The sequence below is a fragment of the Manacus candei genome, unplaced genomic scaffold, assembly GCF_025592945.1.
Source record: "Manacus candei isolate 608988 ecotype Guabito, Panama unplaced genomic scaffold, ASM2559294v1 h1tg000042l, whole genome shotgun sequence".
In the NCBI taxonomy this organism is placed as follows: Eukaryota; Metazoa; Chordata; class Aves; order Passeriformes; family Pipridae; genus Manacus; species Manacus candei.
Window position 1 is genome coordinate 376,015 of NW_026138090.1, and position 27,197 is coordinate 403,211.

General features: G+C 41.4%; 1 protein-coding gene across 3 annotated transcripts in view; it reads right to left on the reverse strand.

Moving 5' to 3' along the window:
* Positions 1-27,197, reverse strand: part of MKLN1 (muskelin 1) — a 94,071-nt gene that overhangs the window by 1,029 nt on the left and 65,845 nt on the right. For all 3 annotated transcript variants that reach the window (XM_051795221.1, XM_051795222.1, XM_051795223.1), the window contains 8 exons: positions 26,149-26,361; positions 24,170-24,391; positions 22,478-22,607; positions 14,430-14,577; positions 13,315-13,429; positions 11,443-11,582; positions 9,446-9,548; positions 1,224-1,278 (listed from right to left, as the gene is read on the reverse strand). In XM_051795221.1, the coding sequence (XP_051651181.1) occupies positions 1,224-1,278; positions 9,446-9,548; positions 11,443-11,582; positions 13,315-13,429; positions 14,430-14,577; positions 22,478-22,607; positions 24,170-24,391; positions 26,149-26,361 (1,126 nt within the window). The remainder of the gene's footprint in view (positions 1-1,223; positions 1,279-9,445; positions 9,549-11,442; positions 11,583-13,314; positions 13,430-14,429; positions 14,578-22,477; positions 22,608-24,169; positions 24,392-26,148; positions 26,362-27,197) is intronic.

A 27,197-nucleotide genomic window follows, 5' to 3' on the forward strand; every position in this document is an offset into this window, starting at 1 on the left:
TCTTCAGTTAATCAAAGTCAACCAAGTTAATCAGATCAAGGAGGGCTGCGGGTTTTTGTTTTATTTTAGAAGCACTCCTTGACATGTGCATCCTATCTGTAAAGCCAAACTCTGGATAAAAGTACTGAAATGATACAACAACTAATTCATCTTCTACAACACTTAAAACCAGGGAAAGGTTTTGAGGGTGGTGAGGCCCTGGCACAGGTTGCCCAGAGAAACTGTGGATGCCCCATCCCTGGGAGTGTTCAAGGCCAGACTGGACAGGGCTTGGAGCAACCTGGTCTAGTAGAAGGTGTCCCTGCCCATGGCAGAAGGCTGGAATGAGATGAACTTGAAAGTCTGTTCCAGCCCAAACCATTCTGTGACTCTACGAAAAATCCAACTTTTTTGAAACATCTGTTTTCTTTCTTTAAAAACAAAATTAATTTCACGGGATCAACTAGATGTCTTCCAAACCACGCCAGCTCAGCAGAGCTTCCTCATCCAGCCGGGCAGACAGTGCCGTGGGCTTTTTCCTTCCTTCAATTTCTTATGTTGGGAATTCTGCCTCCATAAAAAACTGAAGCCATCCAAACTCTTAGCAAGAGCTCGGTAACATGAGGACAACCCAGCACCACAAGGATGTAAGTTGTGCCTACAGCCTTCCTATAGCTCTCCCAGGATTAATCTCTGAGCTCTGCAAAAGAGTTAACTGGACAGAGGAGCGAAACAAATCATGGCTTTGGCTCAGCCCTCCTGTTTCCAGCCCTTCACGCCACTGTTTTCTTCGCTCTTGACATTCTGCCCAAAGAACTCGTTCTGCAAAGAACAGGGCGAACCAAACTACTCCAGGAATTGCAGTTATCACAGCAAACAGAGCTGCAGCCATGCTGTGAGATTCCAAAGTGACATGACTGGAGGTGCTTTATTCTGACCAAAGCTTCTGTTTACTTGGGTAACAGCGAAGGATCAGATGTAATAAGACACACAAAATGATCCCGGGAGGCACTGGTTTAAAACCACTGATGTTGACAGATGTTTTAAATATGGGCTCGAGGCATTGGACACTGGTCATTATAAATAACCTCTCAAATGGCTGGGCAGTGGCACTTTGCATATTCAAAATGAAAAAGGGCCTACAATGTTCATAGGAACTACAATATTTGATATAAAATCCAGTAGAAACTAACAGCAATTATCAGATGGAACATCATATAATTCCTGTGACACACAATACTCACCAAGAGTCGTGAAATCCGAGCCAGACTTAAATAATGCTGAGGCAAGAAGCTGAAACTGCAGAAGAGGCGAAAGAAGAAAGAAAGAAAAAAGTGTTATTAACCACACAGGAAAAAAACCCAAAAGATTCATAGAAGTCCAAGTGGCTTGAAAGTTGCTGTGTTTTCTCTGCACAGTGCTCAGAACTGCTGTGCCATACACATGAATAACAGCAGCAGGCACTTTCACATGAGCAATACAATTTGTCAGCTTGGCACAAGTCGGATGGTTTTTCCTAGAATTAGAGCAGTGTTGATGCAATGAAAGGTACTTGACTGAGAGCTCTAAAAATCTCATTTTTTTACATATAGTTTTTTGCCTTTTTGGCAGGTATCACAGAGCAGAAGGAAGAGTCCCTTCCACGCAGTAACATTCCCAGGGATTAACATGGTACAGGCTCAGCAGGCAGGGATTAGATAGCACAAAAAACAGGGGAACTGCTGGATACAGTTGGAACTGGTGCAGCATGAACTTCTTGAACACAGAGAAAGCTCTGCCCAGAGAAGTTCTGGATGTTCCTTCCCAGAAAGTGTTCAAGGCCAGGCTGGATAGGGCCCTGAGCAATCTGATCTAGTGGGTGGCATCCCTGCCCCTGGCAGGGGGTTAAAACTGGATGGTCTTTAAGGTCCCTTCCAACCCAAAACATTCCACGTTTCTAATGGTATCAACCTTTCTGAACTGCCACAGAAGCTGATATCATAAACTCTTAAATAAACTCTTAAATTAAGCATCTCTTAAATTAAAAATAAAACTTCTTGGGGAACATCAGAATCATGAGTACAAACGTTTGAAGTGACACATTCGTGGGTTTATTCTCCCTTAATATCTCACTGATGGACAGTGACCAGTGTCTTCCTCTGCCCCAGCTGCTGTTTTCAGTCACCCCCAGAGCAGCAAAGCTTAGTGCTTTGTCATGTTCCTGTAAGGAATGAGCTGATTTCTTAAAGGCTTGGAATCTTGTGTGTCCTGTGTGTCTTTTCAGCACACAGCCCAAAGGAGAGAAGAGGGGGGAAGAACCAGGATAAATACGTTCAGGAAAGGAGTGGAAAGAACAGCCAGGGATTACATATCCATCGGTTTCATTTCAAGAAAAAATAAGAACACAGACAATTTGAAAGCATGAAGGAGTGGAGAAGGTGATGAGTAGCAGCCAATGTCAGTTTGGCAACAACAAGTTGTATCACATCAACCTGATTTCTTTTATAGGCAGCAGGTCGTATGGATGAGACTTGGCAATGGACATTGTCCATTCTGATGCTTTTATATGATATTTAAAGGCAAATTATCAAGGCATCACCCAAATTAAACCAACAGGGAAAGGCAAACAGGTCAAATAACTTTTCTGTGGGTGGCCATCAGTGGTTTGACATGAAAATGGAGCTGTGAATCAGGAGTGATTCATGTGTGCCCTGAGGCAGTACTATTCTGGGTTTTCAGTCATAGCCTGCTTGGCAGGACAGGGCAGGATCACTGAGCCCACAGACCTTAGACCATGCTCAGACAGACATGGAGCAGACAGCCTTCCTACTGTTTTTCCACTAAATCCAGTTTAAAATGATGGATCAAGGTGTGTTTCATTAGGGCCAAATGCAAATCAACACCAACAGGAAAAATCAGTGATACAAAACAGGTGCAGAGGCTCTGTGAAAATGCACCTAGGAGTTATAAGAGATCAATTATCATCCTATTGTAAAACTGGCAAATGCATAGAAAGTGCACAAAGAAGGAGCAGGATCTTAAAATAAATCAAGTATTCCTGCCGTTATCAAGGCTTGTAAGTCTCCTCTACAACAAGGCACCCACTTTGGGATGCCCTATATCAATTAGAAACATAGGAGGAAAGCACTAAAAAAAAGATTTAGTGGTCTCAAAACCAAGTTCTAGGAAGAAAGTTCAAAGGAGTCAGGGCTGCAGAAGATGACAGAACAATGACCAAGGAGGAATCTGCCAAAAGTCACAAATGCAGAAAGCTGCTACAAGAAGTAAATCTACACCTATGTGTAAGAAGCTACAAAAACACTTCAGCAAGATCAATTTCGATGTGGCATCAAGGGCAAAACCAGTCTAAAATAAGGACTGTGGTGTGCTGGAGTAAGTTTACATCTTTTGGAGAGGGTGTCCTGGGAAGGTGTAAGAAGAGGTTAGAAAGATACAGGATTGACAAACTCCAGAAGAGGGGGGAGAGGGTGATTAAGCTCCCTCTTGAGTGTGAGGCCTGGTTATCCCAAATCACGAGTGACTGCAATGCTCCACATGTATTTTCCTGCAAGCTTAATTTCCCAGAGTTGCTTGGCTTCCAATCAGCAACATCCTCAAACAGCTGCCCAGCAGAAATAGCTCTAAAAGTTCCAATAAAACCCGTGGCTAAATCCATGCTGCTTCTGAGAGCAAATGCCATGTCCTGGCCACCCTTCCCTCCCACACAATTGCCTCAGGGGCATGCTGCCAAAGCAGATGCCACATAATTCCAGAGGTTTCCTTTCCTCCCATAGCAATGCCAGCAGCCTTCCCACTGGGAGCAGAAAGCCACACTCCGGGCTGGGGCTCAGGTGCCCAACTAAGAGACCATATAACCAGGATCCAACTTGTAATTCACTGAACTGAGACTAAAAATCCACTGAAAAGACCTTATGCCAAGTATTCCAGCCTCATCTGCACCAGGAAGGATGGATTTTCATGGCTACGAGTTTCTTCCCCTTAAAGCTAGAAAGAAGTATCTTGTTTCCTTCTGCACTGATGACACTGCACTTCAGTTAACCTTGAGGTTGTTTGTTTGTTTGGTTTGAAGTTAAGTTTATGTATCAACTCGCATTTAAAAAGCACTTTCTGATAGAAAAGTCAAGCACATGGTTTAAGAACATCAGTTACAGACAGTGCTGAGCCTAAGTTGGTTCACTCTGCATTTGCATTACAATCCCAGCTTAACCCTATGATGTTCTCCCAAAGGATACCTTTTTTCCCAATGCATAGGATAGTTACTGCTTACTCAAGACCACTCCTTCGGTTTTCTTAATTGTTATTGTAACAGACAGAACTTTAAATTCTGATTAATTTTGGGTTCCCTCTCTGAAACTAACAGAATCTGATTTTTTAAAATAATGTTATGCAACAACTTCTGAATTCACAGAAAAAGCAAAGCCCTCAAGCAAGTCACACCTAAGATCTCTCCCATCAGGCACCAGAATGAAACACTCAATTAATGACCATCTAGGAAAAACAATTTGCTTAACATCACATGGCAACTCTGTTACAGAGGCAAGACCAGAATTCAATTATCCAGCAGAAGCATCCAACTGCTTTAATCACACACCACCCATTTTCTTCTGACAACCCCTCTGGCTCACTGGCTTCATCCATTCCAAATAAAGCCTGCACTCAAAAGACAAGTTTCCTTTGTTATACAATTAACTTCTCTCTGAGATCCAACCCACCTTCTGAACTGAGCAGGGGTTCCTCGGAGAAAAACAAGGAACTAAAATAAGGCTGTATTAGTTATATCTATTTTTGTATATTTGCTGCACACCTCTGCCTCTGGAGAAATGAAATGGTTAAGGGGGAATGAGTAACTCCTGTTTGGGATACCTGGTAGGTTGTTTGAATCAGACATCATTCCTCCTCCTCCTCCATAATGTGAGCACTCAGATCACAGTGCAAACCAGTTCCTCAGCTTTGCCCAGTTCTCTGGGGCTGGTGACTCTCAGCACAGGCTCAAAGAAGCAAAGAGAGGCTCAAACTCTTTGAGGACGGAGCCGTTGCTGAAATTGGGAAGGCTGAACACTGTTTTTCTAAAGGCTCCTTGGCTCCAAAGCCTCTGCTCCTGCAGCACTCAGGCTCTGAGGCTTTACAAAGAATCACAGCAGGACATGAAGAAGAGAAACAGGCTTTTCTTAGCTCCTTCTTAGAACTATTTTTCCCATTTGGGCTTGAATTTTCCCAGAAATATCAGTCTAATGCAGACTCAAACAATACTTTCGGGCCCCGCTGGCTTTATCTGTCAAATTTATTAAAGACAAGGTTTTAAGAATGGAAAGTATGAAGCAGCCTTGAATAGGGGCCTCCAGCCTGGGTCTACAAGCAAGTCAGGCCTCAAATTGGCCTCCAGGTCCTTGCTCTTTCTCCTACCATGCTCCAAGAAAAACATTCTGCAAGTTTTCCTTGTGCTTGGTATCTGTTTTACAACAGTCCCGGGATTGAGCTTCGTCAAGTCGCTGAATCTCCACGTACAAAACCATCTTGATCTCCTTTACTTGGAAAGCACTGGACATTTTTTTTCTATCATCTTGATTTCTACTGTAGCCCATTTAAGAGCAGTAAAGTTCTGGGTATGATTCCTGAAGTGTTCAAGGAACATTTTAGCTTGGTACATGACCTACTGATGTTTCTGTACTTTAATAGCACCCATTTTTCCTGAAGTACACAACTTGGAATTCAACTTGATTTTTATTTTGACAATCCTTTTCTCTTTAAAAGCCTTCAGCTGTAACTATCATCAAAATCTGTGTGAGAAAGAGGAGAACACCCATGCCACCAGAAATTTTTACACCAACAAATGACACTTTTATAGAACTTTAATCTCTTAAATCACGGACAAAATTCCACATGCTCTGGGGATCTACCCTCCTTTACACACAGTGTCAGGGGTATTAATCCACAGTCAGTGAAAAAGATCTATTTATCAGGAAACCCTGAACTGACTAAAGGGATTTTAGGTGATTCCAAGCAGAATCACAGTTAAAAGAGAACTGGATCTGCATTTATGGGCAGAGTTGCTGGCACACAGCCTGTGGCTACTAAAACAGGTACCCTTGCAATACTTGTTACTTGCAGGCATCTACTTCACTTTAGAATAATAAAAAAAGTGAAATAAAAATATAATCCTATTAGCATCCCTAAAATTCACAGCAATGGAATGAAAATCTGGGGGTATGTTTCTACCATCAATCATTCATGCTACTTTAAACAAAATTGGTTACTAACGCCAAAGTAAGTTTCAAGAACAGTCTGTTTGTTTTCCTTGGCATCAAACTCCAAACAGCTGAACAGACTTGTCTAACTAAGTTAGAAGGAATTACTTCTATTACAAAGCAAGCAAACCTCACCGCAAGGGGAAATTCTGTTTGTAATGGTATATAACACCATCCACACCTCAGTCCAGAAAACATGAAGGTCTGGTCTCCAGGAGAACTATTGCACTGTTCACCTTGGTCCTTCCCAGATTTAACAGATGCCCAAGGAAGAGGGAAAACAGGCAGGAATTGCTTCCTTATTTGCCACAGTAAGAATCTTTACAGCCTTCCATGGCTGCAGCCAGCACGGAGCATGTCAATCACCTTCAATATTAAAAGACAACCTCAACTACAAATAAAGGCAGAGCATGGAGGTGTCTGGGCTGAGAGACACAATCAAACTGGTGCTTGAAATTCGATATGGAATCCAAAAAGCCTGCGTCAGTCCTTTGGAAAGCACAAGAGAGCTGTTTGAAGATGCAATGCCAGAGCAAAAAGCCAACTCGATGTGATAACCGGAAGGTAAATTGACGTCAACTGGAAACACATCCAGTCAGTACCAGCCCAGCAGCTGGCTCAGGGCCACAGCCCTGCCAGATCTGTTCCAGGGTAAAAAAGCTTTGCAAGTAAAACCTTTACGACCAGTACAATTAATAAAAAAAAAAAAAAAAAAAAAAAAGAACAAAACCCGAACAAACAAACAAAAAAAAGTGTCCCAAAATCAGTTAAATGATTTTTGGAGGTCACTGGAATGGAAGCTTTAATTCTGCTGAATGGTTTGTGTTGATCCGAACGGACCAGCACGACAGACAGAAGCTATTGGATTTTGTCTGGATCAGACATCAGGCCTGCAGAGAAAAGAATCCACAATATATTCACTCAGCTGGACTGAGCTATCTAAGCTCACATGCTGGATCACTGACGTCCAGAACACCAGTGTGCTCTCTGAAAACGGGTAAATCTTTTTCCAACATTTTTATTCTCTTTCTACCTTGTAAGATAAAGGTGTTAGATTCCCCCAAAATCTCCAAGGAGCCCATGCAGGCAGGTAAATTCCTTATTCTTACAAGTTGGACAAGTTGAACACTATGCACTGAACTGGGAAAATGAAATGTAGAATATTAAAAGGCTTTCCTGTGCCCAGTGTGCAGCATCTACGGCAGCTCCTTCAGTCTGTGGGTGACAAGAGGCAGCAGGAATGAGGAGAGGAGCTTGCTGATCACACCACAGAGGTTTTTCTTTCAGGGAATAAAAAGGCCCAGCCAAGCCATGAGATGCAAGATCTCTTCAGGAGCAACTGGCCAAAGAGAGACAGGCCACCAGCACACAGGAGTGACATGGAGAAAAAGGGAGAGATCAGAGAACACAGGACAGGGTCTTACAGGAGTGGGAGGGAGCAGAAGGAGAGAAAAGAGCATCAGAATGGGAGTTTGTACACTGTGGGTTAGTACAGGTTCAAACAGGAAGAAGAAACCTCGAATCCTGTGTCCAGTTCTGGGCCCTTCACAATAAGAAAGACAATTGAGGGTTGGAGCATGTCCAGAGAAGGGAACAGAGTTAGGAAAGAGTTTGGAGCACAAGTCTGATGAGGAGCAGCTGAGGGAGCTGGGGGGGCTCAGCCTGGAGAAAAGGAGGCTCAGGAGGGACCCTCTGGCTTCCTACAACTCCCTGAAAGGAGGGTGGAGCCAGGTGGGGGTTGGTCTCTTCTCTCAAGTAATAAGCACCAGGACAAGAGGAAATGGCCTCAAGTTAAGACTGGATATGAGGATAAAGGTCACCAAAAGGGTTGTGAAGCATTGGTGCAGCTGCCCAGGGCAGTGGTGGAGCCTCCATCCCTGGAGGGATTTAAAGGACGTGTAAATGTGGTACTTGAGGACATGGTTTAGTGGTGGCCTTGGCTAATGGTGCCGGGTTAATGGCTGGACTTGATCTTAGAGGGCTTTTCCAACCCAAAGGATTCCATGAAAGTGCTACTACACTGGTACAAGACAGTGAATAACTGGGGAAAAATAAAAATATAAGTATCTCCTTTTTCTATCCTAAGAACAGTACAATCATCCGTTGTCTTTCCTATGCTAGAAATGACTAGAAAGGATGTCAAACAACTTGACATGGAACAATTTAAATGAGAAACCATGTAACAGAACACACAGACATATTGGATCAGATGTTTAGAAAGGCTGACCATAATTTATGACAAATGTGACCAGTTCCAAGATCCCAGTAAGAATACACATTTTTTTCATAACTCTAACCCTACAATTCTATACTGTGCACACACAAGCAGAATATTCTCCCCCAAAAGCTTTCAGTGTCTGTACAATCTTTTTTTTATCTAAAGTAGCAGCTTAAAACCACCAGATTAAGGGATTCAATCCAGGGACTCAGCATGAAGTAGAAATGCCCATTCTCCTATCACAATTTTATAAAAGGAGCTGCTGAATGACTTCCAAAGTCACTAAGGCAAGAAGACAGTAAGAACCATGGAGTTTTCTCCATCTCCCCCACGGGAGCTGAATGCACATCTTTCCATATGGAAATTAGTGATGAAATCAAATCAACCACTTTATGTGTCACTTCTCACTATTTCTTTAATCCGTTTTGTAAAGTGACACGTACTGCGGTGCTGGAATCAAAACAGGAAATGGGAACAAATTCCTGGAATAAATAAAAAAACATGCCTACTGGATAATATTCAAAAGGCAGAGGAAATAAGATTTTAAGGGTAGCAAGCAATGTATATATACAAATTACTTCCAGAAACACTGATCACCTCAGGAAAAACCTCTTTCCCCCTCCCAGGAGCTGCTGAATATTGACAAGCCAAAAGGCAGCATGAATAAGTTTCTACTCATTTTCTACCACACAACCAACTATAGACTTGTGACATTTCAGAGAGTTTACAATTCAATTAAAGCTCCCAAAATACACACCAGTATGCTGGAATTAAAACAAAGGCCTACTCTTCACCCTTAGGAGTACAAAAGCTGTTTTATCCGGACCTGCAGGTAAATGACTGTTTCTAAAGCAAAGTGAACTTCAGTGGGGAGAAATATGTGATAAAGCATTGGACACTGTAGAGCTTATGAAAACTGAATAAAAACAAGGTTTAAGAGGTTCAAAATTTTTACTGAGAACAGTTTAAGCTTCTTTAAGACAAGGATTTGTTGAGCCCTTACCTCTTTTGTCTCCTCGGGGTCCGAGTGATCCACAGTCACATACAGGTCATTCTGCAGGTACTTCAGTGCACTAAGAGGGTCAGTCTGAGCTTTTTCTTCAAACCTGAAGAGACAGAAAACTTGAGCACAGCCACTTCCTTCAGGGTTAAGTACTACCAGTTCTACAAAGAGCAAAAGCCATCTATGAAAACCAGCATTTCCAAAGAAAACCACGTTAGTGGCAGCTCAGCCCGTAATTTGCGGGAATACAGACTGAAACGTGGAGGAGGATTTTTTTGGGGGGTGTAAGGGAGTTACAAGAGCAAAGCATCACACTCTTACTGAAAATATTCAAAAGCATACGTACAGCAAGTTCTTGATGTATATATATAAAACATTTTAAGTTTGTTTGGTTTGTAAGGTGTGAGTAGCACAGTTCAGACACAGGTAAGCCCTGAGCACTTCAGTCCCAGGGATATTTATATCCCACCTCTGGAAAGAGCACAGGTACCTAAAAATCCTGTTCACCACCACCATTATTTCCTCATTGTCTTTCAACAAATAGAAACTGTAACTTCTGTGAATTCCCTGAAGAAGTTAATAGAGCCCTGAGAAATGATTCTGGGCTCAACATCCTCAGTGAGCAGAGCTACGACCCTGCAGCATTGATTGGGTGCATAAGCCTAAAAAGGATGAGGTTTAAAATGATCTTTTCCCTTCTATTGCCTATCCAGCCAGTGCAGCATCATACTGTCATCTTCTCATATTGTTATTGTTTTGTTTGGGTCATTTACTTGGCTATTTATATCACAGTGGACATGTGTAGCCCAAATTTTGAAACTGGCTAAAGATGCAACTCCAGCCAAGCACCCATCACACCTCAGCTGGTCAGGTTTGGCTCCCTCACAGGGAACCCAAAAATGAGGGAGCATGGTGCATAAACCCCAAATTTCTGCCAGATAATACACAGCAACACTTCCTCTGAGTGCAATTTAAGCAAGTAAAAACAAATACTCCAGAGTTGTCCCTGGAGGCTGCACAGCTGCATTTCCATACCACCACATCTGGGTTTAATAAGCCTCCCAGATAACTGGGCAAGGCCTTTTTTAATTTTTGTAAGTATTCACATCTACTGTGTGGCTGATCTCAAAAGGCCCCATCCAGCACAGTGGTTGAGTTGAGTGCAGAAATTTTCTTGCAGCCTCAGAGGTAAAATACCATCAGGAAAACCTGACCTCTCAGCTCTTGGCAGAACCTGATAACAAAGTATTCTCCCCAGGAATGCAGGGAGAGCTATTTATTGGCTTCAAATAACTTGCTGGGTCTTGAAAGGCTGTTTTCTGCTGCAATTTCTTGACTAAGGCAACACCCTAAGTTTGATTTTGAAAAGCTGTTGCCCTAAATAGCAAATATAAGGCAGCTCTGAGGCATGCAGAGTGCAAGAAGCATTGCTTTGTTGAATTCTGCCTAAGTGAGCTCTTTCAGGAGTTTCTGAATGAGAAACTCTGATGACCTCACCACAGTTGAGTCTCAGATGTGCAAAGGCATCCAGCCCCCAGATTTCATTAGCATCCTTGTGAGCTGTTACTATCTCCTAGCACAGTGTTTCCAAAACATACTCCATTTCCCTGGGAGGTGACAGCACCAAAACACATGTTGATGAGCAGCAGACTGAAAAGGGAATCTAAAAATTCCCCATGACTCCCCCCACACCACATTTTTCTAGTTTTAGAATAACATAGTCAAAGCAGAACGAAGTTAATTTTGTAGTTTAGTTCTGCCCTGCTGCGTTTTATTAAAATAATTTTAAAAAATAACCAAGAAACCTGCAGACCATCATAGCACAGCATCATAGAATGGTTTGGGTTGGAAGGGACTTTGAAGATCATCTACTCCATATAACCAATAAAATGACATTCCCCAAAATGGTATAAGATATTCCAAGTTTCACCAACTTAAAAAAAAAAAAAAAGGAGATATTTGGAAAAGAAAATTGCAAACCACCTTTGTTTCTATACCTGTGCTTTCTGATGAGGTATTTGCAGTGTCTTAGCAGGTATTCCTTTGAAGGTCGACAGAGCTTCAGAGACCAGAAATCATCTAATCTCATCTTGGGAGAGCAGGATTTACCAGGATTCCCTCCAAATAAGTAATGAACCTAAGGAAATGAGAGGCAGATCAAAAAGGTGATTGATTGTGCACATGCACTGAACAAGGACAATTCACTACGTCAGTAGCTTTGGAGAGGTTTATTCTTGAGGGAGAAATTCTGCCCTTTAGTCAAGTTGCTCCATCTTTTTATTAGCCTCATCTTGTCCCTCAGGAGATGAAGAAAGTTCTCTTAAACCACTTACATTTGAAGACAATAAAAAAGCTGCACTGTTAGAACCTACCTGTAGCAGATTCCTGAGGTATTTATAAACAAACATCCCAAACCCACATACACTCTTTCTTTAGGAAAAACCTATGAGCATGATAGATCCTTAAGCACCAACCAAGTGAGTGGGAAGTCCTAAAGATGCTCAAAGTAAAGTGACAGCAAGCCCAGTCCAGCATAATCCTGGGAGGTGATCAACGTCCCCACATGTCCCATAAATTCTAAAGAGCTTTAATTTGACTTGTCTGTCTCTGAAATGCAAGACTAGACTTACAGAGAGAGGCAAATTTCCACAAGAGTGGAAGTGTTACAAAAAGGACTGTTTATTTCTTCACTGTATTTTTCTTCCCATGGTTTGGTAATTTCAGACTCTGAACTGTTGACATTAAACATGCTCCAAAGGATCTTCAAATACTGAGGTTTAACAAGTCCAACAGGCTACCTTTCCCCACAGCTTTAAAAATAATCACTCAAAACAATGTATTCTGCATCCCACTGCTGTAGGCTCTCCTTATTTATATCAGAGGAGTTTAGAAAGGTCATTGGAACAGAGGTTTCTAAAAATAAAGACTCTTCAAAACAAGCACATCAAACAGCTCGTCAGATAAAGCTGGGCAACTGCAATGATTTAGCAACCTTCAGAGTAACTTACAAAATACTACTCTCAGTCTCAGGGTACCTTACAATTAGAAGTAAAGGCAGAGCAGTATTTACAGTCAGTGTTAGTCTGTGAAGACAAAAAGCAATGCAAGTTCTCCATATGAAATTTGCACCTATTTCTCTTTCAAATCCCCCTTATCCCCAAAGTTTTGGGCTAGTTGGGTTTTCCAGATTTGATTGCCATCCTATGGAGTGCAAGACTAAAATATATTTCTGTTCTTCAATTCAGACTAAAAAGAATTTCTAGAAAGAGTTTAACTGGAAAATAGCCATGAAAGGTTCAGTAAGTTTCTCACAGTAATTTAAATTCATGGATTGATGAATTTATGAACCTAATCTGTGGGTTTGTGCTTTACTGGTTAATATGCACAAAACCCTAAGTTTACTGAGCAGTCAGGTACACTAAAACCAATTTTAAGTCTATTTTTAAGTCTATGAATGTGTCTGATAGTGCTAAACAATAACAGTTGCTTCTGACATGCAGGGCCCAGTCAGGCACCTCTGGTACAGAAGATTCTTAACTGAGATTAGTTAATTCAGATTTTTCCTAGAAATGTTGGTAACTGAGACCATGTAGTCACTAACAGATTGTGAGATTAAGTCCCTGAAGATAATGAAGATTCACTTGTTTTGAAGTGTGAGAACAGCTCTCGTATCTGCTTCGTAGTGACATAAAAAGAAGCTCAGCATTTTATTTCAAAATATGGGAAGTTAAATGAAAGTTACTCACCATATCAATCCAAACATTAGCACTAAACAAAAACCTATATTAATTGTACCATCTTTGAGGAAACAACTACATCTTAAGAGCTATAAGACTGAAAAAATCATGTATTTATCTGGACCCTCATACCTTGTGCAACTCATCATACACCAGCTGATGGGCAAACCTTGGGCAGGGCTCCTCTTCCTGGAGGCTTTTACCTGGATTCTCTTTTGCTGCTTGGTCATTCTTATAGACACATGACCTGAAATACAAAGCAGTAAATAATGGTTAGCAGGACTTAGAGGAAGTAGGAAAAGTTGCTGAAAGGCTGTAAGGTACAAGTGGTGTATAACACCAAAGATTTTCTTACTTCTCTACATGTTGTCCTCTATTATCCCATCCCCATTCTTAGCTCTACAGAAGAAACCCATCCAACAATCAGAGGTCACCTTGGCTGAACACAGTCCTCAAGCACAAGCCAAACACAAAAAAAATTCTAAGAAGTTATCTGTCATGAGCTTTGGGAGTACCTTTAGATGTTACATTATCTGCCCACCGAATTGTCAGCATGAAGTATTTTTTATTATGGAGAAAAACACCTTGGACTCAGAGCTTTAGACCATGGATTACAGCAAAGCTGTAATCATTTAATCAATCAGTGATTTCCAAGCAGACTTAAGTTGTAACCAAAAATCCATTTTTAGAAAACAACATTCACACCTTTCAAAGTGATTGACCCCCACATTAGAAGAGACCTTGAATACAAAAACTCTGCCAGCTCTGAAAAGGGACACTGGAAACCAGAACACAGCAAACAGACCAGGATATCTTTTCTCAGAATAGTGGATATGCCATGGACACTTCCCCATCACCATTCACATGCACCAGTTTTCCTTAGTTTTTAATAACTGGCACCACGTACCAGTTATCAACTGCATCAGTATTATCAACTTACATTTGACAGAATTTGCTGCACTGATGATGAATCCTGGCCTTGAGCACTTCCTACAGGAAAAGCCTTTTCTAATTGCTCACTTCCCCTTGTCCCCTCCACCTGGCTCCAATAATTCACATGGTTTCTCTCTCTCATTTGGGAGATTATTGCCATGGTGTATTTAAAGACTATCGGGGAAAAAGAGGTGCCTCGGGAACTTAGTTGTCTTCAACATCATCATTCCAGGGTCGACAGAGGTTACAATTCCTTGGGAGACAGGATTGCTTTCCAAAGAAAGTCAGTGTAGAAGTTAGAACTTATGACTTACCAGCTGTTCCTCACAATGTCATAAATCCAGAATGAATTCCTTACATTCTCTTCCCGCTTCTCCTTGTCTTTACTGAGCCCTGACAAGACGTGGATTTCGTTCAGTTCCGGATCAATGGTGGCCCTTTGAGTGAACCCTGTCATTGGAACTGACAAAAGAAAATAAAAGTTACATGCTGGAAATAATGGAGGACTCGGGAAGGGATCCAAGCATCAGGCAAATGCATTTCACTCTCCCTGCAACTCAGCAGATTATCATCCAGAGGCTGAATCCTTCCCTGCTAAAGTCAAGTCCACTGCAAATTCTCTTCTTCCCTTCTTATCTGTGACTCGTGGAAGGAAACAAAACATTCTGTGAGCTGCTGTTTCGTAGAGAAAGATACGGAGAGAGCTATTTGTGAGACTACAAATAGCTCAGAAATGAGGATTAAGCTGCCTAAACAACAGAGCTAAATGACCAGATGACCCTTGCAAATATGAATGGAGTTATTTTGTTATTATCTCATCCATAAAAGGAAGCATTGATTCCAAAAAGCTTAACTGCAAAAGCTGGGAAACTCCAAAAAATTCAGTATGAACCATGATGAATTCAAGATGAACTCACAGCTCATGGCCCTGCATTGCTTCCTCCAGGACGAAGATGCCAAGGAAGACTTTTGTATTTTCCAAATAACTGTGGTGCAATTACCAAACTATTCTTCTGTTCTACCTTCGGATCTGGAGATATGGTGAAATCCTGCGGATTCCAACAGTTTTCATCACAATTCCCCGAAAAAAGGTCAGCAAATTTGCTTGGCAGTCCTTTTTGTTTGTTGTATAATTCCCCATTTCCTGTTTCCCTAGGCAACCATCCTCCCAAAATGTATTTGGGAAGGGCACGTGATCTTTGTTTACAGATCCTGTTTGTCTCCTTTCTCTTTCTGGGTCAGTTTACAAAGGCTGGTGAAGGTTTCTGGCCTTCGGTCAAGATTTTGGCATGAAAAATTCTCAGAACTCTCCTATTTTGCAAATTCTTCCTTGCAATTAAACTGAACTGCACCCACAGCCTAGAAAACGGGCCCTAGGCTAATAAACCATTTAATATTGCTGTTTCAGAAGACACAAAATGGTATTTTGGAAGCCCATTCCGTCACAGGTTTCATTCTCATACCTCACTCTTTTCATTTCCTAAGCCAGGAAAGTAATAAACTAATTAAGAAATTCTGGGTAGAATTTGGTTTTCTGCAATTTAAGGCTCTCCTGAAGCGTTTGCTCACACCACAGAACCCAAGCATTTCTTTAAAAAAATTAAAAATGGTTAATTCTTATGTAAAATTAGGTAGAAACTGGAATATATTCAGATAATTCATTCTCAGCGTCCCATTGACAGAATCCTTCCTTGTGGTTTCACAAACCTCCCTAGTTTGACCTCAAATTTTGCAACAGAGTTTTAAAGGAAAATTATTCCTGTTTAAAAGCAAATGGGTGGCAGAGAAGAGGAAAAAAAAAAATCAGGGAATAAGGTCGGAACAATGACTACACACCTTGTTTTACCTGCAAACCACAAAGACAGTAATTTAATAATTATGTCTTTTTAATAAGAAATGAGGACTGAAAGTCAGCCTATAAGGAAACTGAGAATAAAAAGACAATTATAGACTAAATATTGCCAATTTTTGAAAAGTATCATGTAATATGCTGCTGCCATAGTCAGGGACTAAATTGCTGACCCAGAAGGATTCAACTCAAGGCCTATTTGAGACATTTCTGGCAGCAGAGCCATCTAAATTTGATCAGCAATGCTAATGTAGATGGAAAATGTCTTTGCAACCCTATCTGCTGCTTTGAACATTTGAGACCATGCCGGGAATATTAGAAAAAAAAAAAAATAAACCATGCAAACCTTCAGAGCATTAATACCTCAGGCTCATTGAAATGAAAATTATTATAATCATGAGGAAGACGGTCCTTCTGATACCAAAAGCATCTGAAACTTGTCTTTGGAAGTCCCATCCCTCCTCCTGAAATGTTGTTAAATAAATGAATGTTGTATCTCGTTTATGCTCGATTTCCTGAAGCTGAAATCATTATTTAAATAATGAAGGAGGGAAAAGCTGCCAAAGTTCAGCGCTGCTGGTTTTTTTTTCCCTCTTGATATTAAGAACAGAATTCATCTGCAGCAACTGCAATCAAACCTCAATTCAAGTCAAGTAATTTCAGGCTTCCCTCAGTCTCTTCTTGACTGTTAGAAATGCAGAATGTCTAGAAAAATAGCAGAAATATAAAACCTTACAGTTACTAAGGGCCTAAGACAAGGAGCAACTTACATAAAACTCTGTGACCTATCTAAGCAACTGTGTAGAAACCATATTTAAGCAGTGCCTTAGGCTGGAAAAAGTTCACATCAAGTCTTCTGCAGAGGAAGACAAAACTAGAAAGTTCAATGTAATATGATTAAAAACCCCACAAGACAACAAAAATTTGGTAAACAAGTCCCTGAAGATAAACAGAATATAAGACAAGATACTACACAGTGAACACGAGATGCTGTGATGTTTTAAAACCAACAGAAAAAGATGTTTTCCAAGAAAGTCTGATCCTTTACAAGAGCAAAAGGGCTCCATAAAATCCTCAGGACTGAAATACTTCCACTAGAGGGTAAGAGAGGTTCATCATCTGCAAGCACAGCAGGCTGGCAGGAAATGCTGGATATAATTCAAACGAATGCAGTCGGAGTATTAGACAGGGACACAGGCTGGAAACCTCGGAAAAATACTTGGGATATTTAGGTAACAAAATGTATGTTTGGAAGGGAATTTAACTGAACCAACAAAACTGAACCTATAAAAATGAACCTGCAACAGTGGCAGTAACTGACTGCTTACAATGCATTTTTGTTTCATTTCAGGACTTGGAGGAAAAAAATCCTAAACAACAAGGGGTGAGAACCAGAGCCCTGCATGACCTGCTGTTTGCAATGTATTAGATCCAAGGGGTGAATAAAGTGGTAGGAATGGCTCCATGGGAGTTCCCTCACTTCTGCTTCTTCACAGAGATGAAAGATCAGATTTGGAGCAAACCTGCACTGATTCCACACCTTTCAGGGCACCTCTGGGGTCAGCTGTGGGCAGCCAGCTCAAGGGATGAGGCAGTGACTGAGGGCTAAGGTCTGTTTTGAACACTGGCCCCTGTTTACACGACTTTAACTTGGCTCCTATGACAACAGATCACTTTGAAGAGGAAAAGCTGTAGGGAGAAACCACTAAACACAACACAATCCCAAAAAGTCTAGTAGATGCTAAATGTTTTTCCTGTGCCTCTGCATATTTTTTTTCCCCCTTTAATCTTATCAACCAGCCCAGGGTAGAAGGGCAGTAACTAACTGAAAATGAGAAGTCTGAATCCTTATAGTATTTTAATTTATTTTTATACAGTAAAAATCAAAAGCTCATGGCCTCAATATCTGAGAACAATATTCAGCCACACGGGCCTCGAGTTCGCAGCCAGTTACATAAACAAGCAATAATTCCTGAGCAAGCTTCCATGAGATGCTGTGGAGCTCTGTGCAATGTAATTTCCATTTAAATATAACACATGGGAAAAGCTTTTCTCCGAAAGCGACACCTAATCGTGCAACAGCCACGTTCCCACTACCACAGTCCCTACATACAGGAATTTATTGGATCACAGTGATCATTTCAGAAAGACGAATATTTTTTGGCTCTTGTGTGCAAACAGCCACAGTCGTTTCTAGCACAGCGTTGGCTGCTGCCAGTATTGAAGCAAGAAAAACAGCTTTTACACAGGGACAGAGCTTGAAAAGCAGGAAATCGGAGTTCATGGAATCCTAGGATGGTTTGGGCTGGAAGGGACCTTAAAGACCACCCAGTTCCCACCCCCTGCCATGGGCAGCAACACCTTCCACTATCCCAGGTCCCGTCCAACCTGGCCTTGAACACTTCCAGGGATGAGGCAGCCACAGCTTCTCTGAGTAACCTAAAGTGGAATTAATGGTTTCACAGATATTCTCATGGCACCAGACAGAATTTTGGAAAGGAAAGCTCATCTCTCACATTGGAGGGAACACTATGGCAAGTTTTTAAACACGCTTTGAAACGCGGCAATGGCAAACAAATTATATAAATTTATAGTCTACAGACCGTGTCATGAAGGGTAATTAAAGGAAGCCTTTTAGTGCCACCTGAGTTATGAAACCCTCAGAACATGTGATGCCAATCCCACTGCAAATGACTCGCAAGTACCTCCCTCCTTGTGATGCCTCGTGATTACAAAATTGGGAGAAAGCTCCATCACATGGATATTGCTGTTCACCAGAACCTGGCGCTTCCCAATGGATTAATTTTTTAAAAAGTGGTAGGTCTGCAAATTACTCCATGGCATTCCTTGTAATTTCCATAACATGGAAGCAGCACCTCCCCTGAACTCCAATGTTGAGTGACAGCACACAGGCCAGCTGTTGACACAGCAAGATAATGATTATCCTCTTGGATTTTTCCTGATGAGACTGCACCTGGCAGCCTGCCAAGGAGCAGCTAAGGAGACCATCCGAACAGTTTGGCTGTCATGTTGCCAAAGCAACAATCCAATGTCCAATGCTCAGTTCGCTCTGAGTTTTTGGAAAAAAATAGGTCAGTCAGTAAATCTGAATGGAATCCTGAGCTGTGGTATCTCTGCAGGGCATCCTTGGGATTTGAGGACTCTCCACTCTCCTCCTCACTCACCTTCACAGGCAGAGGAAAGGATTTTGGGACTGAGAAGCACCTCACAAGATGAAAGCAGGCACAGTCCCTCAAAAAACAAAAGTGCTTCCGTGGCCAGGGACGTGCTGGTCATGGCAAGGTAGATCTTGCCTGAGCACAGGCAAAACATGTCAGGTGTCACAAACAGGTGATCAAAACAGAACATTCCAGCTGTTTGGCTGAGCTGGATCCTGGCCATGGTGCTGTGCTATTTTGATTCAGGTTCTTCTGACTTTGCCTTGTTTCTAACCATGCTTTCCGGGGCTGAGCTGTGTCGCCTCTGTCCGTGGTACTTATCCATGAAATTCCCCATCCATCAGGTGCACAGTTCTGTATCTGGAACAAGCACCTGCCCAGCAAAACATGCAGGATCTTCACTGTTAGCTAAAAAACTACTTGTAGATTGCCCAAAGAACCGCTCCACCATTACAAGGAGCCACAAGAAGGTTTAAGGCTTGTTCACATTTGACTTTGGACATTATTCGATGCCAAGGGATAAAAGGTGATGTGCATTCTTGAGCAGAAGGACATTCTCCCTCTGACCAAGAGCTCTGACACACCACCTGAGTCAGGGCCAGAGGGGATTATAACAAGAACCTTGACCACAGTGTTCCCATTAGCTTCCTTAGACATGGAATGACTGTCCATGGTTAGTCATGGATTGTGCATTAAGCGAGTCAGAAATAGTCATTCCAGCCCTGGGGAGACACCTGAGACTGGTGGCATCTCTAGACCCCCTCTGTACTTCAGAGGTACACTCTGGAATATCTTCTTGGGGCTTGGTGGGGATTTTTTTTGTTGGTTGTGTGTTGTTTATGTGCTTTTTAAAGTGATTAAGAGTATAAAACTGCCTTTCCTCCAACCACAGGCTCTATCTAACAGTACTAAACTTCCTCCAGTTTCCACCACTACTGCCTTCCTTCACATCCAACACATCATCACAGTTCCATGTCTAAATTTGCTAAAATTATGTCCTTTACTCCAAGTTAAGAAAATTTAACTGCTACTTATCACCCACTATTTTCAAACATGTCAGCCCTACACAGAACTGCTTGAAAGATCAACATCACAGGCAAAAACAAAAGCAAAGAAACAGCAAAAATATCTCACCCAGAGGATGAGAGCAGCAAAACCAACACATCATCACCACAGTTTTATAGCATTGCAACAACTCTATGTTACTGATAATCCTCAGTGATACGTTTTACTACTTTTAATAAAATCTTCTCACTACTCCAAGAGATACTCGAACAAATGCACAATTAGGTTCTTTTAGAAAGGGTAAAAATCAAAATAGCTCAACTAAGAATAGAACTGAATGCCACATGTGAGCCAGGAACAAAATGTAATCATGGGACTTTATAGGAACATTTAGGTCAGGCATCCTCAACTTGACTCATCACACCGAGCAGCTTAAAACTTCACAGCGACCAGGCAGGGAATCACTTTGTTCAGACAGATCAAAATGGTGCATCAGTACCTAACAAGAGCACAATGAAGACTTGCTTTTTTTCGGGTGAAAACAGTGCTGTCAACATTTGCTGTCTGAACGTAACAAGCATTTTGTTCCCTTCCTGTTAAAATGCAAATTATTCCAGCATTTCCTTTCAAAAGCTATGGAAATGTTCAGATCTGTTTGTTTACTCCCTGCACACAGGAGAACAGTAAACTGAGAGATCGACTCGTGAATTATGTCCAATGAGTCATTTTCTTACCAAAAAAAAAAAAAAAGATCTTCTATTCACCACTTCAGGGCCTGTGGGAATGGGGAGGAGGGCTAAAAATTATAGTCTCTCTTACTCAGCTGAGCCTTGCAGTTCATATACTCTGAAAAGCAGAGCTCAGTGTCTTCTCCAGCTGTTAAGACAAGCTCAGTATCTTTAAAATCTGAAGCAGACACAGGTGTCAGCTTAAAGCCACGTGTTTTAAGGCTTCTGGCTACGAAGAAATGTAGTTTGAAAAGATCAAAATGGCAGAATGCTGGCAATTTCCTGGAAAAAAAAAAATCAATTCTTTAAAAGCTCTGAGGATAACAAACAGTGCGTGGGTGTGTGTGGAGCAGCATCAGGCAACACGCAGGCACCTGAATAAAGGAGACTGTCAACAATCCAAGCTGGTTCCTTCTTGGAAGCACTCAAGTAAATAAATGACTCCAGAGAATAAGAGCTTGGGTACTTTTCTCCCTTGTTGCCATAACTAGATTAACAAGTAAACAATAACTCGTAACCATCAATAATTCACTTCAAACATTCAGCAAAATTACTTGCTAAAAATGAAGCCTGATCAGAAGAAGGAAGGCAGCCTAAATTCAAGATAAATTAGCTTCCTGGGATTTTGGTAACTGGGAGAAGAGAAAACAAGATCAGGACTGAATATAAATAATATTGAGAAATACTCCCATGGTAGTACACAGTGAGACTCCAATTTCAAATTCTGAGTTGTATGATGAAAATCAGGGTATTTGTAACAGGAAAATGATGTGTTTATACAAGCAGAAATCCTTCTTGAAAAAACAAGAACATTTTTCTCTGTCATTTGAGGAGAAAAGGTATAAAATCAGTTCTTTATGGTTATGTTACAGGCCTTTTGGGTGTTTCTAAAAGATTTCTGTCATACAGAACTCTGTCTGGGGTATACAGCTCCAGTGGTATGAACCAAACAGAGCTGAAGCCTTGCTCCCTCCTCCTACCTTTTTTTTTTTTGGCACTTCCTGATATTTGTTACAAATGTAACAGGACAACAGGTTAGTCTCATCTTTCTGGTCAGCTCCTGTCAGCTGAAAGAACTTCTGTCCCTCCAATTCTCTGTCTCTGAGCATCCTCTCTGCCTTTCTGCATCTCAAACCAAGCAGATTTTACGGTATCTCTCACTTAGTAAAAACAGAAAAATAAAGATTTACTTTCTCCTTTCCAGATTTAAAGAAAAAACTTTTTTTCAGGGTTGTTTTTTTTTTTTTTGGTCTTTGCTAGAGTTTCAAGAGGTATTTTTAATTCTTATTTTGCTCTTTGTTTTGTTTGGTTTTTTTATTCTTTTGAGGTGCTATATGGTTTCATGCATCAATTATTTGTATTGAGCTGAAGGTGGTGAGTGTCAAATGACAGAAAGGACAGAAGAGCTGGCATAAGTTTAACCTAAATACTGTGGAGTTTACTTGGGTATGGAGGGCTAGTTAAGGATGCCAACCTGATCCCACAGGACACTGGACCTGGTCTCTCACCTATATATTTCTCCTTTTACAATATTTCACCTTTCACAACTTATTTCTCATTTGTACCAATGGACAGAAATGCTTATGAAGATCTCCTCTTACCCATCCCTGAATCTTTCTTCGTGCCATCTGATATAATGTCCACGTGGTCACTGTCCACATCATAGCTGAAGAAGTCATTCAAGTAAGTCTTTGATCTCTGGCCACCAAACACGTACAAGCAGCGATTTTTCTGGAATGAAGGGGGGGGAAAAAAAAAGTCTTTACAAAATTCAAGGAATTATGTTGGTCAACTGTGACCATTAATCATAAAATCACAGAATGGTCTGTCTTGGAAGGGACCTTCAATATCACACAGTTCCAAGCCCCTGCCATAGGCAGCGACACCTTCCACCACACCAGGCTGCTCCAAGCCCTGTCCAACCTGGCCTTGGACACTTCCAGGGATGGGGCAGCAATTAATGAATCAAAGAAGAATAGAGATGTTTCTTCTAAGTTTAAAATCACTGTAACTACTGTAGCCCTGCCTCATCTAGCTTTAACTCCAGAACATTAAAACACCAGTTCATCTTTCAAGTTTAATATTAAAGAATTAACAGTCCCTGTGTCTAAAACCCATCAGATCATAATTTCACTGTTAAAAACAGGACAGGAACAAGAGACAGACTGTAGAAGAAACCCTCCAGGTACCAGTACATTACTAAGTTCACAACAGGCAAATGGCAAGCAGAAAGCCAAGAATAACAGGTTTATTACTTCTTTCAAGTTTGCCAAGTGGAAAGTCTGTAAGAGGTAGATTATTATTCTTTCAAATGGTTGAGAAAACAGAAAAGGACTTAAACTTCCATGACCTGTGCTTACAGAAACCAGTATTCTTACATTTATCACAGACACACACTGGAAAGATCCTCAGGTGCCTGTGCAGAATTTTGTGTTGCAATATGTTTTTCATCAGATTTTAAAGAGCTATTCAAAACCAAAATAAAATTGAAGGCTCTGAAAGCCCAGTATTCACTCTAAAAATTCTGATCTTTCATTGGAAAGGGAAAGAGAAACAAATTCAGTAATTTCTTCAAATTGGTGGGTTTTGAATTGGTGGCATCAGTAAATAATGTCACAACATTAATTTTAATTCTCATCTCCTGAATTCTCCTCTTTAACTCTCTTCTCTTAAATAAACATGTGGTTGATGAACACAGCTGGAAAGGTAATGGAAGGTGGGGTTTAATGCCTAATACTAAATAAAATGCTATATACACCCCATCCCACCAACTCCTCTGCTTTTCCATCAGGCTCTGGATGAAGTGCCCGTTATTCCATCTGTGCCCAGCTGTCAACAGCTGCTCAGGACAACAAACTGCAGCTGAGTGCTCACCACCATGGGCTGTGAGGCCTGTGCAACTCGATGCACACCTACTAAGTCCCATTCCAGTAAGAGTATCTATTAGACCAGAAGCTTCTAAATTGCTCTACCAACTTAAAAAGAACAATTCTTTAAGTCAAATTGAACCATAGCCTTCGGGACTATTTACTATTATTCCACTAAAATTAACTTATTAAAACTCACCTTGTTTTTTACTTGAAATATTACTCAGCTGAACTCATGAAAGCCCCAAGACTTGAATTAGTACCTCCTGCACTTACCGAAGCAGCACCAGAATGTCCACGAACACAGAACTGAGACAACACACCCCTCAGGCGATTAAAGAGCTTCAAATTTGCAAGAAAAATCAAAAACAGATGTTCTCCTTAACAGTCAGGCATCATCAATCAAAGCAGGGCGTGGATACTTACAGAATGGAACAACATACAGTGTCCTATCCGGGACTGGATATCCTCGGGTCCAGCATTGCAGGAATCCTCTCGCAGAAGTTTCCATGTCTGGCATTGGCAGTCGAAAGCAAACAACCCACTGAACTGTGGCTCACTGGCTCTGCTGTCATCCACACTGCCATTGCAGGTCAGGATTCGGCCTCCAAAGGTATAGATCATGTGTTTTTCAGAATCCATACACATCTGCAAGGACCAGAGAAGCAGTTTTAAGCCAGCACATTGAAAACTTCAACACTCTGAGGTTTAAGATTAAACGTTCCTTTTCTGCAAGCCACACCTAAGTTAGCGCTCTGCACATCTCCTGAGCCTCCAACAAACAGGGAAGAACACACATCTGCATGGTTGTCAGGTATCAATCTCATAAAATTAATTTAAAATGTAATTTCTATGTGCTGTTTAATAAGGAAAAAATAATAAGTGTACCCTTTATCACCTACGAAAACTTATCTCTAGCTGCTGATTTCAGGGAAAAATATTTTAGAGTCTTTCACAAGGATCCACACCCAGAGAGTTAACAGAATATCACCTTTGGCAATGGCTGTGCCACGGAAAAATTCAAAATCCCTGCTAATTCACTGCCCACCACTCGGTTGATGCAAAAATCGGCCTGTGATTTGTTACTCTGATTCCATCCCCAGCACACTTTTACTGTTACCCCCATCACCTGAACACAAAGGGGCATAAACCCAGCCAAAGACTCCTGATGGGACTGCAGCAGAAATATGTTTTACCCTCAAGCCTGACTTGAGTTTATGGCACACAAGAAAAGCACTGCAGCACAAATCAAACCAAACTCCCTGACTCCAGGTGATGTTTTTCAGACAGAGCATTACAAAACAGCAGAGGAGGGGGGGGAGCACAAACCAACAGACAAGATTACAGTAAGATAGAGATGCTACTCAGCAAAGCCTACACAAAACACCTCTAGTGCAGCACATTTTTGAAGGTTAAATAAAAACTGCTATCGCAGTAGGTGCTGAGGGAGGGGAGAGGAAGAGCTGCAGATTGATAAAGAATTTAGTGAGGACACAGGGGACGGCAAAGGGAAAAAAGGAACCATTTCAGGAGACAAACAAGGTACCCAGAGTGGCCTTGCCAGCTGACAATTTCCTTGTGCCTCTTCCCCAACACCTGGAGACTGGTACTCGTTATTAATAGAACAGAAAGACTGATTGGCTTTTGTTCTGCAGACATGGCGTATCTTTAATTTTCAGTGTCAGCAGAAAGGCACATTGTGCTGGCAAACAACAGCTTTGGTTACAAAACAGCCAGCACCAATAAAACACATCTTGGGCTGCCTTAAAAATGAGCCCTGATGTGCTGTTTCTTGGCAATGCTTTATAACAAAATCAATTGAGAACAAAATATCTTTTTCCAGTAGACAAAAGCCAGTGAAGGCACAACATAAGTAAAGCAGTTGTCAGTCTACACACGTGGACAGGTGTGGCTTTTTAAGGGATTAGCAGCCACTCCTCTAAGGTGTTTCAATCGTGACAAAGCAAGCACATAACTTAATTTGAAGGAATAACCAAATTTGAAGGAATCCTGCTCTTGTGCTGGCCTCATTCCAGCAGCCTGCTTGGAATATTATTCCAAAGGTACCAAGCACAGCTTTCCAAGTTGCTCCCCAATGGCCTGGAGAAGGCAGATCTGCAAACCCAGCTCAAGGAGGCTGATTAAAACCAGATGAATCGTGCTTTGAGCTTTAATAAAACGTGTCTTAATAAAACGGATTTGTTTGCAAAGGTTTTTATGATTCTTCTGACTCAGTTTGATGAGAATACCAGCATTAAACAGCAATGCTGCTAGAATTTAACTGAGGGCACGTCACACCCTCCTCACCCCTTCTCTGGGTTACCTGGTGCAGCACTTCTAAATCACAGATCAAAACTGACTCTCCAGCACCGAGACCTTGCAGGAGGAGTGTGAGTGTGGCTGACCTGATGATCAAACACCAGCTTGGGGCCTCCATCAGCTGCAGTGTCCTCGCTCAGTAACATCCAAGTGTTGGTGTCGATGTCGTAGCGATAGAAGTCACTTTTCAGGGACTTGCTGTTCCTCACAGAGGAATCCAGATAACGGCCCAGCGTGTAGATCTGCCTTCGCTGGATGTCAATGCACATCTTGTGACAAGATCTGGCACTGGGACCACTCTAAGAGAGAACAAGACCACAAAAATCAGGCAATCACAGATTTAATATTGCTCCAGGGAGGTCATTAAGGGCAAATACGTATTATCAGCAACTGGAACTCAGGAAAATCTGCTTGTAATCAAAGACAGGATTAATACATAAGTAACTATAAGAAGACATCCCATTATTTGTCATTTAGAAAGACACGAGCAAAAACCTTAATGCACTTGTCACAACAGACTTGTGACTTGGACTTTTTTTTTGTCAGATTCCTTAGAAAAGTTTCCTCCAGAAGTGATTCTCAGAGGCCTGTGAAAGCTACTTGAACTTTTAAAGTAACAGAAGTTGATGCACATGAGAGGCAAATTAAGATGTCACAGCCTATAAATAACCACACAGGAAGAAGATTAAGAAGTGCTCTATTACAAGAGCCTCTGTTTTATTAATAGGCTGTTTTCTAACAGATCATAAGCAGACACTCCCACAAGCAATCACATCTCATAATGGGTCTGGGAAGGTAACAAAAGCACTCCCTGTCCTTCACAAATAGATATGGCCCTTCCAGCCTCCAACCAAAAGAAAGTTTCCCACGGTAAGCAAAGCTGCCCTGAGTCATGGTCTTCAAGAGAAACACAGAGAATGCCCCTGGCAAATTATTACAGGCTAATCCACCCAGGAGTGCTCAAGTTAAATCAAGGAGTGATTTATTCAATGACATTATGATGATGATACACAGTACTGGGCAGTGACCTTTCTGCTCCCAAATCTAATTTTAAGGGCCTTCATACACTTATCTGGAAGCACGAGGAGTGATATTCTGGTACTCAAAAATACTAGAAATCAAGATGTGCAGAGCC